We start from the raw sequence: 12,913 nt of genomic DNA on the forward strand, positions 1-12,913 counted from the left end.
ATCATACAATCTTGCAAACAGCCAAAATCAAATACAAACTGAAGCCTCAAAGCAATTTCTGGAAGTATAAACTGTACAGCGTAGCAGTTCTATTTCTGGTGAGAAGAATCACCTCTCCTTTCATAGCGCCTCTGGAAGTGACGGCAGTGCTTAAAAACACATCGTCAGTTCAGCAGGGAAACAGTTCCATTAATAAAATACACTCCAAAATCATTCAGAAATGTTCTCTGGGGAAGGTCTTGGCTTATCAAGTCAGCATTTAATGATCGTGTCACAGGAGAACACTTGCTTCTTACCGTTTGAAACTTTTAATCTCAATTTTGGGCCCTCCTCAACTAACTGGCTGACATAATTAATTCCTCAGAGGTGTGAATGCAGGATTGATTCCGATCACAACGAACAGTAACCGTGAGGGAGATGTTGCTTAGGGTCATGAACAAGATTACTAAGAACTGTTTCTCATACACCTTTTTCCTGCACCACATTTTGATTCACATCAGTCCAAATTGTCTCTGGTTGTCCTTCGTCTCATTAGATTGAAACCCTGGAGTACTCGAGAATTTTGAGCTTTCTGTACTTTGTCATTTTAAGATTTTTGCTTAGGATTCAACACCTTTCTCAGAGATGCACGAATCCATATCCTTGTATCAAACTACCAACGCTTGCAAGGCGGTAAAATGATCTTTCATGACTTCAAAAATAGAAATGAGGAAATGGATAAAGTGACAAACTTGTTTGCAGCAGGTTACTCACCTGCTATTCAGCCCTGACGTCTGGCATTTCTGCTGTTCACTGCATTCTTGCCTTACATTAGAATTATGAATCATTTAAGTTGGAAAAAACATCCAAGATCACCAAGTCCAACCATCAACCTGACATACAGTGTCCCATTCCTTAGTGCCACATCTGCACGTCTCTGAAATACTGCCAAGGTTGGGGATTCACCACTTCCAGAGCAGCCCATTCCAACACCTGACCACTCCCTCTGAGAAGAAATTCCTCCTGACATCCAATCTAAATCTCTTCTGGAACAACTGGAGACCGCTTCCTCACGTTCTACATACTCATTTATGATCTTTGAGGTCAGTATTTAACTGAGCAGTATCACCTTTTATATCACCACAATCCATGGTTCAGAAACAATCAAGTCTTCATACATAAAGTATTCATTCAGAACTGAATAAGCAGATCCACCCCAAAAGCATTTTTTAAAGCAGATCACCCATACAAAATTTTAAAAACATCCAGACAAAATGAAAAGCAACTAGTTTTTGGAGTGATAGCCTTCTGGAGGGCATTACTTTTCTAATAAAGAAAGTAAGCTATGTCTGAAGAACTGTAAAAGACTAAGTGTTGGATATTTGCATTTTGGTGGAGCCTCAAAGTGATGACCAAGGCTGTAAATGTGGATAGAAAAAGGCAATTGTTATCTTGGAATTATGAAGCTGCTATCAGATGGCCAAACTGGAAGTGGCCATCAGCAAAGCAAACTCAGGAATTGACAAACAAAAGCATCATCTTTCCTCCTTTATCCGGGGTAATACAGAGCTGAGGAAGCCCTGGCAGTACTACTGCTCTGGCTCCAAGGCTGGCTCCCACCGAGTGCCCCCAGCTCCTCCTTGTGTGGGAGCTGCACCAACGCCCACTACACGCTGCCAGCCGGCCCTGGCAGCAGCACAGATGCTTGTATGTTAGCTCAGGTGCAGTGCCAGACTCAAGGCAGTATTTGTAAAACCAGGTCACATGCAGGCGAGGAACCACCTATCTGCAAATTTCACAGCATGCACTCAGGAATAGTGGCTTGTTAAGAGGAAACAAATGGCATTTCATTTTTCACTCTGTGTCCAATGCTTTCCTATGAAGAACTGGAGAACGAGTAGTATTATACACAATAATACATTTGAGTATTACTGGGATCTGAGGGATGAAACAACGTGAGTGCTGAAACTGAAAATCTAAGGATAAACAGGATCTGTAGCTCACGCTGCATGCAGTGTTACACCAGCTGCTTCCTGCAGATTGTTTTAGCAAGTACTAAATGCAGGAAAGGCAACAGTTCATACCTCATACCCAGAGTAGCATTTTACATTTACATTACTGACATAAACATTCATGATTATGCCTGTATGAGGCTGGAGACGTAATATTGTGTTTATTTTAAAAAGTGAAGAAATTATGAGAGACAAATATGAAGCAGACTTCTTGAGGCCACAAAGGCAAGTAGAAGTGAGATCTCTTTGTACATTATTTACAAGATATTCTTAATGCAAACAGGTGATAGCACGTCAATTGACATGGTATCTTTCAACCTTTCCAGCATCGGATCACCAAGAAGAGAACTATACTGTTGTGAACAGAAAGTAGCTCATTTCAGCGGTTTTCTACAACTATCAAACTTCAACGTTTTAATATTTTACTTTTTTTTTCTTTTTTACCCCAAATTCAAGTGTACATCACTGAGAAGTAAGGTCAGACAACATTTCTGCAAACCCTTCAGGTCAACAGATGTCCAGAATGTGAGAAGTCATTTTAAACCCCAGGCACAAGGTTACACCTGACACACATGAAGGCCCATCATCTATATAACAACTCCAGTATCATAACCCCTTCCTCGGACAAATGCTAAGAAAAAAATGCTGAAGTTTAGGGTTCTTTTGTTTTTGCTGTTTGTTTTTCCAGGTTGTTTCCTTCACATAACAACACAAATCAGAACACACACAGAATCCTGCATTCTAGAGCTATACTACTATGGCACAGATCTAAAACAAACACAGTCAGTGGATGTATTCCTTAAATCTTAAACACATACTGTTTTCCCAAATGGTAGGATATAGAAAAACAAAACAGCAAGTATTAATTTGGCTCAGTGATCCACTCCCTCAATAACCAGAGGCTACCTTTAACCACATCGATTTAACAAAGGAATCTAAATTGTATAAATCTACATCTCAATTAACATTTTGTTTAGGAAGAGTTATGGAACAGAAAGAGAATGTAACCATTTGCTAGCACAGTGGCTCCAGAGGTCTGGGAGGGAGCTCATGAAGAATGAAACTGAATGTGGGAATGGTCCATTATTCTTTCAATAGCGTCTGGTGCTGCAAATTGTGTGTGTGCATACTTTCCTACTTGAAAAGCTTAAGTCTTCAGGAGCTTCTTGGTCTGGGAAAATGGCAGGCACCCAAATGCTAACACAGGGATCTAGGAAAGAAATCTACCTGAAGAACAATATTTTTCAAGTGGCTTTAGAAGTGAAAAATGGTCATAAAGAGAAGTCTCACACTCAAGGGATTTTATTCCTACTGTCTGGCTGCTGTTAGTCAGGTGCCATTCCCTGCATACATCCCCAGCACATTCTAATGCAAGAATGGAGAGGGCCTCTCTGAAAATAATCACACTTGCTGAAAGACCTGCCCTGCATAAATATCTCTAACAACAGTACAAACAGAAATCAGCCTTCTTACCCAATACTTCAGTTGAAATTTATGGCACCGCTGGCCATGATTCTGTTATTGCTGTTCTACCTGGCGAAGGCTCAAAGTCACAGAACTGGGAATTTCAGAGGTATTTTCAGCAATGCAGTACTCATTTGGGGAAAAAAAAAAAACAACAAAAATTACATACCTAGTTCTATAAATGCTGTACCAATGTGTGAGTGAACAAAGCTATATAATACACGTATCTGCAGATATGTGTTTACACACACCATAGAGACAGGACAGAGAGAAGTTAGGGACAGGCATGGCCTCTGAAATGATATTTAATGCTACAGCTTGGGAATAATAAAGCAAGAAAAAAAAAATCAAAGGGAATACTGAAAAACAGTCTCTTGTGCTCTTGCAAATACCACCAGCTGCTGGAAGATTTATATGCAGAAAAACTAGAAGTTCAGCTTTAACTTGAATTTCCCTCGGTTTCTTACTGATTTGCTTCCAGGCCTTGGAGTTTAATTAAAGTTCATCAGCCAATTTTTTTTTTTTTTCCCTCCGTTTGAAGGCCACAAATTATTCCTTTTAAAATCCTATTCATATTGATTGACTCAGATTTGAAAAATACAGATTTTGAATATTCCCCAGGATCCCCCTCTTTAAAAAGAAAAAAAACCACCAAAAATGAGATAAAAGATTTCAATATCATCCACTAAAGCAGAACAAATAGTTACTACTGGCCAATGCATAGGTATGCAGCTACATGCAAGTTACACTTAAATTGAGTAACTGTGCCACATATAGCATTCTGCATTGATGGTTTGCATATCAAGGACCAATTGCCCTTTCTCATAATTCCTGACATGACAAGCGTACATTTGAGGACTGAGGAAGCAGAGGGTCTTATAAGAAATCTCCAAGACAACTGGCTAAGAAGTTTTACTGCTTGTAAAAGGGATCTCTATCTAATCTTCTTTAGCTGGAGAAATGGTGCAATAAATTCGCTGAAGAGAAAAGAAGGATTTAAAGCCAGAGAAAATTAGGATTTTTCAAAGCTGAAATGTAGAGGACATGGTGCCCTTAGGAACAGATCTCTGCTATTTACTCGATCTACTGGAAGAACTCCCGTGGAGCATGTCTTAGCAAGAGAAAGGAAAGTTTGCTATGCTCTTCATTTCCTGTGTAATTCCAGAAACTGCCAGCACAATGCTGTTTGGGGAGAACACACAACGGCTATTCAAGAGGGAATTCAGCATTGTATTCTGAATGAATGGAAACATTTTGAAAGATATATACTTGCTGCAAGTAAAGTAAGAAGGCAAACCCAGGAAAGATCCCGGGCACACATACACCTCCAACTAGTTCGTTGCATATCCTCACTCTTTCCGCTGCGACTTCCACAACATTCTTAGAATTGCTAATTGCCATAAATCATCCAAGCTAGAGTTCACAGGAGCTATGAGTATATGTAATAAAACAGCATTAAAAAAAAAAATTATGCAACTACAGTTCGACTGACACCAAGCATAGCCATTTGCACGGAGAGATGATCATTTGTATAACCAGAATGAAGGGAAGGCTCTTCAAAGCCCGGGCTTTTTCACATGATCTAGATGAATAGCTCCTTATGAAATTTCTAAGGGTATTTGCCTCCAGCCCACTGCAGAAATCTTCTGCTAAGCATGACAACGTAAAGGATTAAAATGCAGACAAAAAAGAAAAAACCAGCAATGCAGTATGGTAAGCAAACCACAACCATAAGCACTGGTTGAGCTCAGGAATCAAGGCCTCAGCCCCAAGCAGAATCAGATCTTTTAACTGAAGAGGAACAGTCACATGCCTCATTTCACCCTTACTTTGCTTTAAACTAGGCTGTTTCCTCCCCCCAGTATTCCACATTGGCTGATAAATTCCCCAACGGCGGGTGTTAACTAACTCCGCATTCCAGTCTGCTCTGCGTCATGGAGTTCCACATCCCGCTGATGAGGAACACATGGCTGACATGTGGTGGGGAGAGCCTGACAGCACTCACACAAGTAGGGATAACTCCTCTGACCTTTGGCTTTTCTTCTCTGTACCATCCCAGCCACACAATAAGGAGTCTGTGCCCCTCTGTGGCTTCCTGGTCATTCTGGGGATGTTGGACACAAGGTGAAATCCTAAGATTTCAACAAGCAGCTACACAGTGCCTCTCCAAATATACACTGTGGCTGAAAACATATGTCGAGAGCAAAACATGGATCGTTCTGTGCCTCTCCTCTAACCAGACCATTCATAGGAACTTCTACAACATACAGATAACATCTAGATCAATGGGGGTAAATACGCCACTGAAACAACCAGCAATGGCTACATTTCCTGCCTTTGAGCACTGCACTGCTAAAGTTGCATAGTTGCAACTGTATTGAAATATTAAAGTTTTTGGTTTTTTTTTTTTTCTCCTTTTTAAATGAACAGAATATTTGTCATCTTTTCAAGATCCAAGCCTCCTTCAGAGTAACAGTGAGATGCAACCTCAGTATTATCCAACCTGATGACTCACACAAAGCACTACATTTACAGTCACACGCACTCTACAGCGTCCAAACAACACGGTCATCTCTTCCTCCTTTGAAACCTTCAAAAAGTAAAACTGAGTCATGAGCTAAATGCTGGTCCGAGACCTCAGCATCAGACAGATGACTAATGACAAGCCACACAACATGCATTTACTGACATTTAGAAACCAAATGCTGAGCCTCGTGCTCTCTGCTTTTAGTCCTACACTTAGTGTAAAGCTGGCAAGGATCTTGCAGTAAAATTTAACCCACTGCCAATAACTCTTCCTATAGCTAAATTCAACAAAGTCCTCGCTAATATTTCCAGATTCCAAAGATCCGTGACCTCTTACCTGTACAAGTTGTCAAGACATGTTATGATCTTTCTTTTACAAACAAGATCTGGGTATATTACACATCTCTTCTGTCTCTCACTGAATGAATAAAATAATATGGCAGCAGCAAAACACAATACAGTCCAGTGGAAGCAATTGTATTAAGATCAGTTATAGCAGCATGTTATTTAAAACGTAGGGGTCAATGTCTTGTGAACTGAATTTAATAGAATATTCCTGTTTGTATAACAAGCATTAGCAAATAAAAGGACCAAATCAAATGTTTTCCTTGTACTTGGATAAATCCATTATAGAAACAATGCATAATTTCAAAAATACTTGGTTCCTGAAAGGCTATACTCATCCCCAACATACTTGCAGAAAAAGCAGAGCAAGCTGGCCAAAGTTTAAATGCATAGTAATAAAGGCCAACTTTCTATGAAAATGAATGCCTTTTAGGTTACAACAGTTACTTTTAGTGACCAGATAAACTTTTCAACAGGCAAGCAGGACCTCTAAGGGCATCTTTTGAACATCTACTCCCAACTCATGTCTCAGAAACTCAAGGGCCAATATTTTTTCCGAAGCATTCAGCAAAGTCTTCTTTCATAAAGAAGTATGATTGAAGGTACACCATTTTTTAAAGCACAGTTATAGTCTGAGAAGTTAGTGTGTAAAAATCACACTCTCTTATTCAATAGAGTTAGTTCTGCTGTTTTGAGTCAGAGTCAGATCTGCTTGCTTTACTGGCGAAAATAACTTTTTACAACTTTTAAAATTCCTACTAGTACTGTGAAACCAATTCAGTTCTGAAAAGGAGAGTCAGATTCTAATCTGGCTTGTGCATCTGCAGGAGGACGATCACCCAAATGTACACATGCAATTCCTGTTTCTGTGTTGGAGGAGCCAAAAACAAACCCGACTTATTTTCTGATTATTAGCATTAATCAGAAAAAAAATATTATTTATGAAAAGAGCAGATCTGAAATAAATGCAAAAAATAGACTTAGATTAACAGCAAAGACATTAAGATCCACACATCACTTTCAGAAAGTCACATTTCAGACAAAAGAGAAATATCCAACATTTTTCCACAGCGTTCCTTAAAACATCAGTTGAATGCAGAGAAAACCTTAAAGTTTTCTACTAGTGAAAGCTATCTTTTTTTTTCCCCAGCACAGGAGCAACACCAAAGCTACCATACACATCATAATCTCGTAGACAGCCAAGCCCAGCTAAGAGTTATTGCTCCCTGCTCTGCCCTGACTTGCTCCTCTGGGTTTCCCTACTGAGCTGGTTAATCATCGCCCTCCTTTCAGATCTGCCAGAGGTACTGTTTGTGGGACCGCTCCCAAAAGCGCAACGCAGAACGGACCAGGTTATCAAAGCCTTGCTTTTCCATCGATTAGAAGTAATCCACCTCATTCTGACAGGTGACTAGTGAAGTACTCTATCTAGAAGAACATCTGCCCACGATCTTGTCTAGGATGCTTTACACAATGGAAAATCAGCCTCTATCTGTGTCATTCCCGTCCTTTCTCATGGAGCTATATTTTACAAGAGAAAAACAAATGAGCCACCACAAGGGCAGCACAGCATTTCAGAGATGTCATTTTCCCAAAGAGGGCAGCTGCAGAACAGAAAATCTTAGGAAGCTGCTGAGTTTATGTATGATCTGCTTATTTAAGGCAAATTATCAGCAGAAAAGGAGGCAATATCCCAAGGCAACTGAAAGGAAATCAAGTGTATCAAAGCTATTTCGGAACTCCCATTACCTACACACTCGGCAATGCAGGCATTCAGTGTTATACCACACTGTTCATTTTTAGTCTCCTGACACAAGGGGAAGGGGAAGAAAAGACTCTCTCCCATCTTACCCTCTCTCCCCCCTTTTTACTAAAATATCTTAAAAACAGATCTGCATTGTTACTTCAAGGTTACTAATGTGAGTACTATATATATTTATAGATGAGGTATTCCTTTCTGTCTGAAGCGCATGAGGTAATAAGTAGCTGGAATTGTCACGGTGATTTATTAACATATTCTCTAGGAGAAGCCCTGCACCTGCGTCTGTGCAGATGGAACACCCACGAAGACTGAACTCACCCTTACACAGCCCACAATATCTTAAAAGGAAATGCTCCAAATTTAGACCTGCTCCAACAGGTGTCTTTTACTGTCTTGCTTTGCACCCCCATAAATATCAGAGGTGGAGCAAAAAGTTCCCGTCCATTGTAACCGTGCTTTGAAAACAAATACTTTTGCCCCATCTCTCTCTGAAAACAAAAAAGGCAGCTATGGAATTCTCATCATTTCCTCACTCCTTCATTCTGCCAAGCCCTAAGTCAGAGATGTCACTGGCAACACCGGGCTCCAGGGATGAGCACACAGCTTTCTTTTTTCCTCTTCAAAGAGCCCTCAACTGGCTCTGAAACCTCCCCATACTGTATTTCTTTCACTCTCATCTTGCAGCTATTTGCCCGAGTGAATGACATGCACAGGCTGTTCAGGGCTTTTTATAAGCTCCCATTACCCAAACAGGAACCATTTCCTTCAAAAAGCCTTCCCCAGCAGCGTTAGTCTCTCTCGGCACTATCAATAAATGTGTCTCTCAGCCCATCCTAATGGACACCAAAATGTGCCTGAATGCACGTATCTGATGCTGCTTTGCACTTGGATACCACAGGACGGATGCTACCTGTAGGACCTGTCATCAAGATGATGGTAAGAATGGAGAAAAAAAATAAGTAAATGATAAACAGAAAGCTTCTGCCAAATTTTCTCTGACAATCAAAGGAGGAAAAAAAAAAAAAAAAAAAATCAAACCTCCTTTCTCTGCAATAACAATAAGAATCATTTCCCAAAACCAAAGCTGCTATCCACAACTCACAAAAAAACCCAAACAAATAAACAAAAAAAAAACAACAAACGAAACCAAAGCAACAAATCCTGAAAAGAAATTCTAATCAAATTGAGAAACAGAGTCACAATTACACCCTGAACTCAGAAATCCTATTGTTTCCTTCTGTAACACTTTTTATTATTATAAGAATGCCCAAGTCAAGAGCAAATAAATATTTTATACTCAACAGGTACTCAAGAGAATGTGTATTTTCCCCTGTCCCTCCTCACCAGCTGCTCTTTTATGGCAGGAAAGTGAAGAGCGTGAAATCCAATGATAGGAAGAAGGCAAAGGTCAGGAAAAAGGTTTTTCTTCAAGGATTTAAATTAGTGTTCTACAGCTTTGGATGTTTTGTCAACAGGACTTCCCTCCTGTGAGAAGGGGAAGCCAAAGGTCCTTTGAACCACTTCTGTATGGGATCTAGATCTTCACCAGTAACAAGAGTCTTAGCTTTAAAGAAAATCTCATCCTCTCTCTTCCCAATCCTTCCGCCACTCCTCTCCCTGCTCCTAAAAGCAAAGAGGGGTGGAAGAGAAAAAAAACAAAATGAAAAGGATCTGAACGGCAAACCAAGCACTGAAGGAGTTCTAGAGTTCATGTAACAAGACCACCATAACCCTTCAAAGAGACCATTAAAAGCAAAATAAACAAAAGCAATACCCTCAAGATGTCTATTGTATTTTACAGAGGAATGAATTGAGTGCACTGGAAATTCTCCCATCTTGCCACAACGTCTGTTATTTCATTAAAACAAAGTCCAGAGATCAAGAAACGGCCAACATGGTAGCTGAAAGCCAGTCACATCAAGTGATCCATGAAGACAAACGAGATCGGGCTTGCTCTTTTTTTTTTTTCTCCTTGCTTTACTATGATGTTTAAAAAAAGACTTCAAAGATAGTTTTAAGCATTTTAAAAAAGCATTACAGCTTTTGTTTCTCACACGAGAAAGCCAGAGCTTGAGCAGGTCTAGACAACACGGTGGTTAAAACTTCATTATCTGCCAACACTTTGTCCTCCTAAAGCTCCCACAGTTGCTGCTACCCTGGAATTGCCTCACTAGGCAATAGCTGAGGATATCCATATAGTACTTTTCTTCCCTCAGAACTTCTCCAAGACGGCAGCTGTAGAACAGAGCACACGCTAGCACCCACAGCACAGCATCCACAACAGGCAGTTTCAGAGGGCAGCAACATGAGAGGCTCCGCCAAGTATGTCCTGGCCCAAAGCTTTCAAACTACCAGGTTGTTTGAGATGTTATCCTTTGAATCTTAACACAAAATCAAGGTTCTTGGCTACCTACTTCACCTGAGAATTTTCACAGTATGTGCCTGTATTTTATTTTTATTTAACTTTTTTCTAAACTTACCACATCTCTCCTTGTGCTTCTGGACTATCATCTGTGAATTTCACCTGGAGGATGGTTAACACTTTGCATTATATTTACATATGCACAGCTATCAAAGCTAACTAAGATAGAGATACAGATTTTATCACATCCACTTATCACTAACATTACATTTACCAGATCCCAAACTGCCACACTGAAGAAGGTCTGCTAAAGACAACGTAACTGAACAGGTGTTCCTGAAGGCAAAGTTTGGCTTGCAAGATAAAGCCTGATTAATTTAGCTTTAGGGTAACAGGAATGAAAAACCTCGGCTGAGATGAACCTGTAAAATCAGAGGTCAGCTAAGCTGACATGTGTTACAGCAATTTCTGGGTTGCTGTACTACAGGCACCCGCTTCTGCTAGAAAGCCATAAAGAAAAGCCTAAGTAGATAAAACATTCCTCCCTAGCTCAGAACAGACCCATGAGTGTTTGTTTATTCAAAACCACAGAATGCAACAGTGTTGAATTTCCTGCACTGTGCAGATAACTGCCATGTATGAGCAGAACACACACCTGCAGCTCAATCCTTGTCATGTCCAAGAAAAAAAAATAAAATAGGAGAGAGACAGTGAGGAATCCTGGGACAGACTCTTTCCATCACAGCAGTTAACGTGGCTCACTCTTGGCCACCGTCATGAAGGGTAATCCTTCAATTTTGGCAGAAGAGGAGTCATTTTTCCATGGGCACATAGCATACCCCTCGCATCTGGTAGCAGGATGTTAAAGGAAAGATTACACCTAGCAGTGAATTGTTAAAGCCCAAATATTTCACATGGCCTACAGCGTACACCAGAGGCACTTTCACAGAAGAGATTATCTGGGAGCAGACCCCAGATGTCTGCATCCTTGACTTACAAAGTCCACATGGACGAATTTTCTGCTCTTAGATGGCTGCCCCACAGGTGTCTAATCTCAGAGGTGAAAGCCCAACTGTCAGCCTGGGACAGACTACAAAGGCTGGCCTCTGAAGGAGCCAGCAGAGCTTTCCACAGAAGATGTCAGACAGTATGCATCTTAGAGAACTAAAGTTGTGGTATAGAAGAGCATAGAGAGCAACAAACCATCCTTCATTTTTCTAATAATGGATATGAATTATACTGCACAGGAACATCAATTAAATCTGACACGTTTAATAAATTTATCCCAATCCTCAGTGCATTCAATGCTAGATATAACACAGATTTTCTAATGAATCTTTTTAGGCCTGGAAATGCAGCTGAGATTTTGTGCCTTATATGCAGAAAGAGTTTCATGAAATCCTGATAGCCTTTCTCAGATTCTCTGATGTTACTAAGTTTCATTTATGGACTTAGGTCTATCACTTCTGAATATCAGAATCTAAATTGCACCTGAGCTGTATCACAACACTGGATTCATTTCACGGAAAGTTGCTTCTTCATCCATACTGCTTACCCTGGGATTTTCCAAAACAAAAGTCTTGGACAAGCTTATTAACTGGTTGTAATGTTCTAACAAGTAACAAGGTATTGTTCACTCCCTATTCCAAAAGGTTGTCTTCCTCCTCCCACTTTAACCTTTCCTTAAGAGTGAAGTAGGAACATTCCAACTTCTGTTTCTATTACAGCTTACTTCTGCAGGATGGATCTTTTAATGACAAGTTCTTCATCTAGGTCAGCTTCATTAGCCATGAAGAGCAATCTTTTTCCCGTGTCATCCACTCCAATGAAGTCCCGCTGCTCCACTGAAGTTAAAATAAACAAACAAACAAACAATAATTATTTAACCCTGTCTTAATGTAGGCTGGAAAGACAAATGGATCACCAACCACCCTTGAAATATAAAACGCTAGGTTTCAGATTGACCCAGTAAATCAGTGAATGCACAATAAATGTTAAAAAATTATTATTATTTTACTTCTTTTTAGACAGGGTAGCTGATATACATCTGTTATGACATTGGAAACACTTTCCTTTCTGCATCTTATGGAGGTGCCAAATACAGGTCTGACATGCAACACTCTATATTGAGTGGAAGGAACTGTGCTTTCCTTCTCTTTCTCTCTTTAAATTACTACCTGAATTTACACAACCAGCCCACAGGAATCAGAGAGCTCTTCAAAACCCAACTTCTTCCTACTCATCATAAATCACACCAGATCAGAATTAAGTAATCTGGAGTATGATTTCAGGTAAGATGTAACTACTTTGCAACTGATCTGCAACTTAAGATTTCTATTTCTGTCTGTATTCATCTGAAATCACGCACACAAATGTAAAGGTAGATTTTGAAACTTGTGTTTCCAAGAAGTTTATAAAATGGCCAAGCAAGAGACTACTGAATTGTTACCTGCACTCCCAGGG

General features: G+C 40.0%; 1 protein-coding gene across 2 annotated transcripts in view; it reads right to left on the bottom strand.

Moving 5' to 3' along the window:
- EIF2B3 (eukaryotic translation initiation factor 2B subunit gamma) overlaps nt 1-12,913 on the bottom strand; it is a 93,080-nt gene that overhangs the window by 57,068 nt on the left and 23,099 nt on the right. For both annotated transcript variants that reach the window (XM_010716194.4, XM_085232338.1), the window contains exon 5: nt 12,183-12,294. In XM_010716194.4, the coding sequence (XP_010714496.2) occupies nt 12,183-12,294 (112 nt within the window). The remainder of the gene's footprint in view (nt 1-12,182; nt 12,295-12,913) is intronic.

Source organism: Meleagris gallopavo, chromosome 10 (genome assembly GCF_905368555.1).
Source record: "Meleagris gallopavo chromosome 10, MGAL_WU_HG_1.1, whole genome shotgun sequence".
Taxonomy (NCBI): Eukaryota; Metazoa; Chordata; class Aves; order Galliformes; family Phasianidae; genus Meleagris; species Meleagris gallopavo.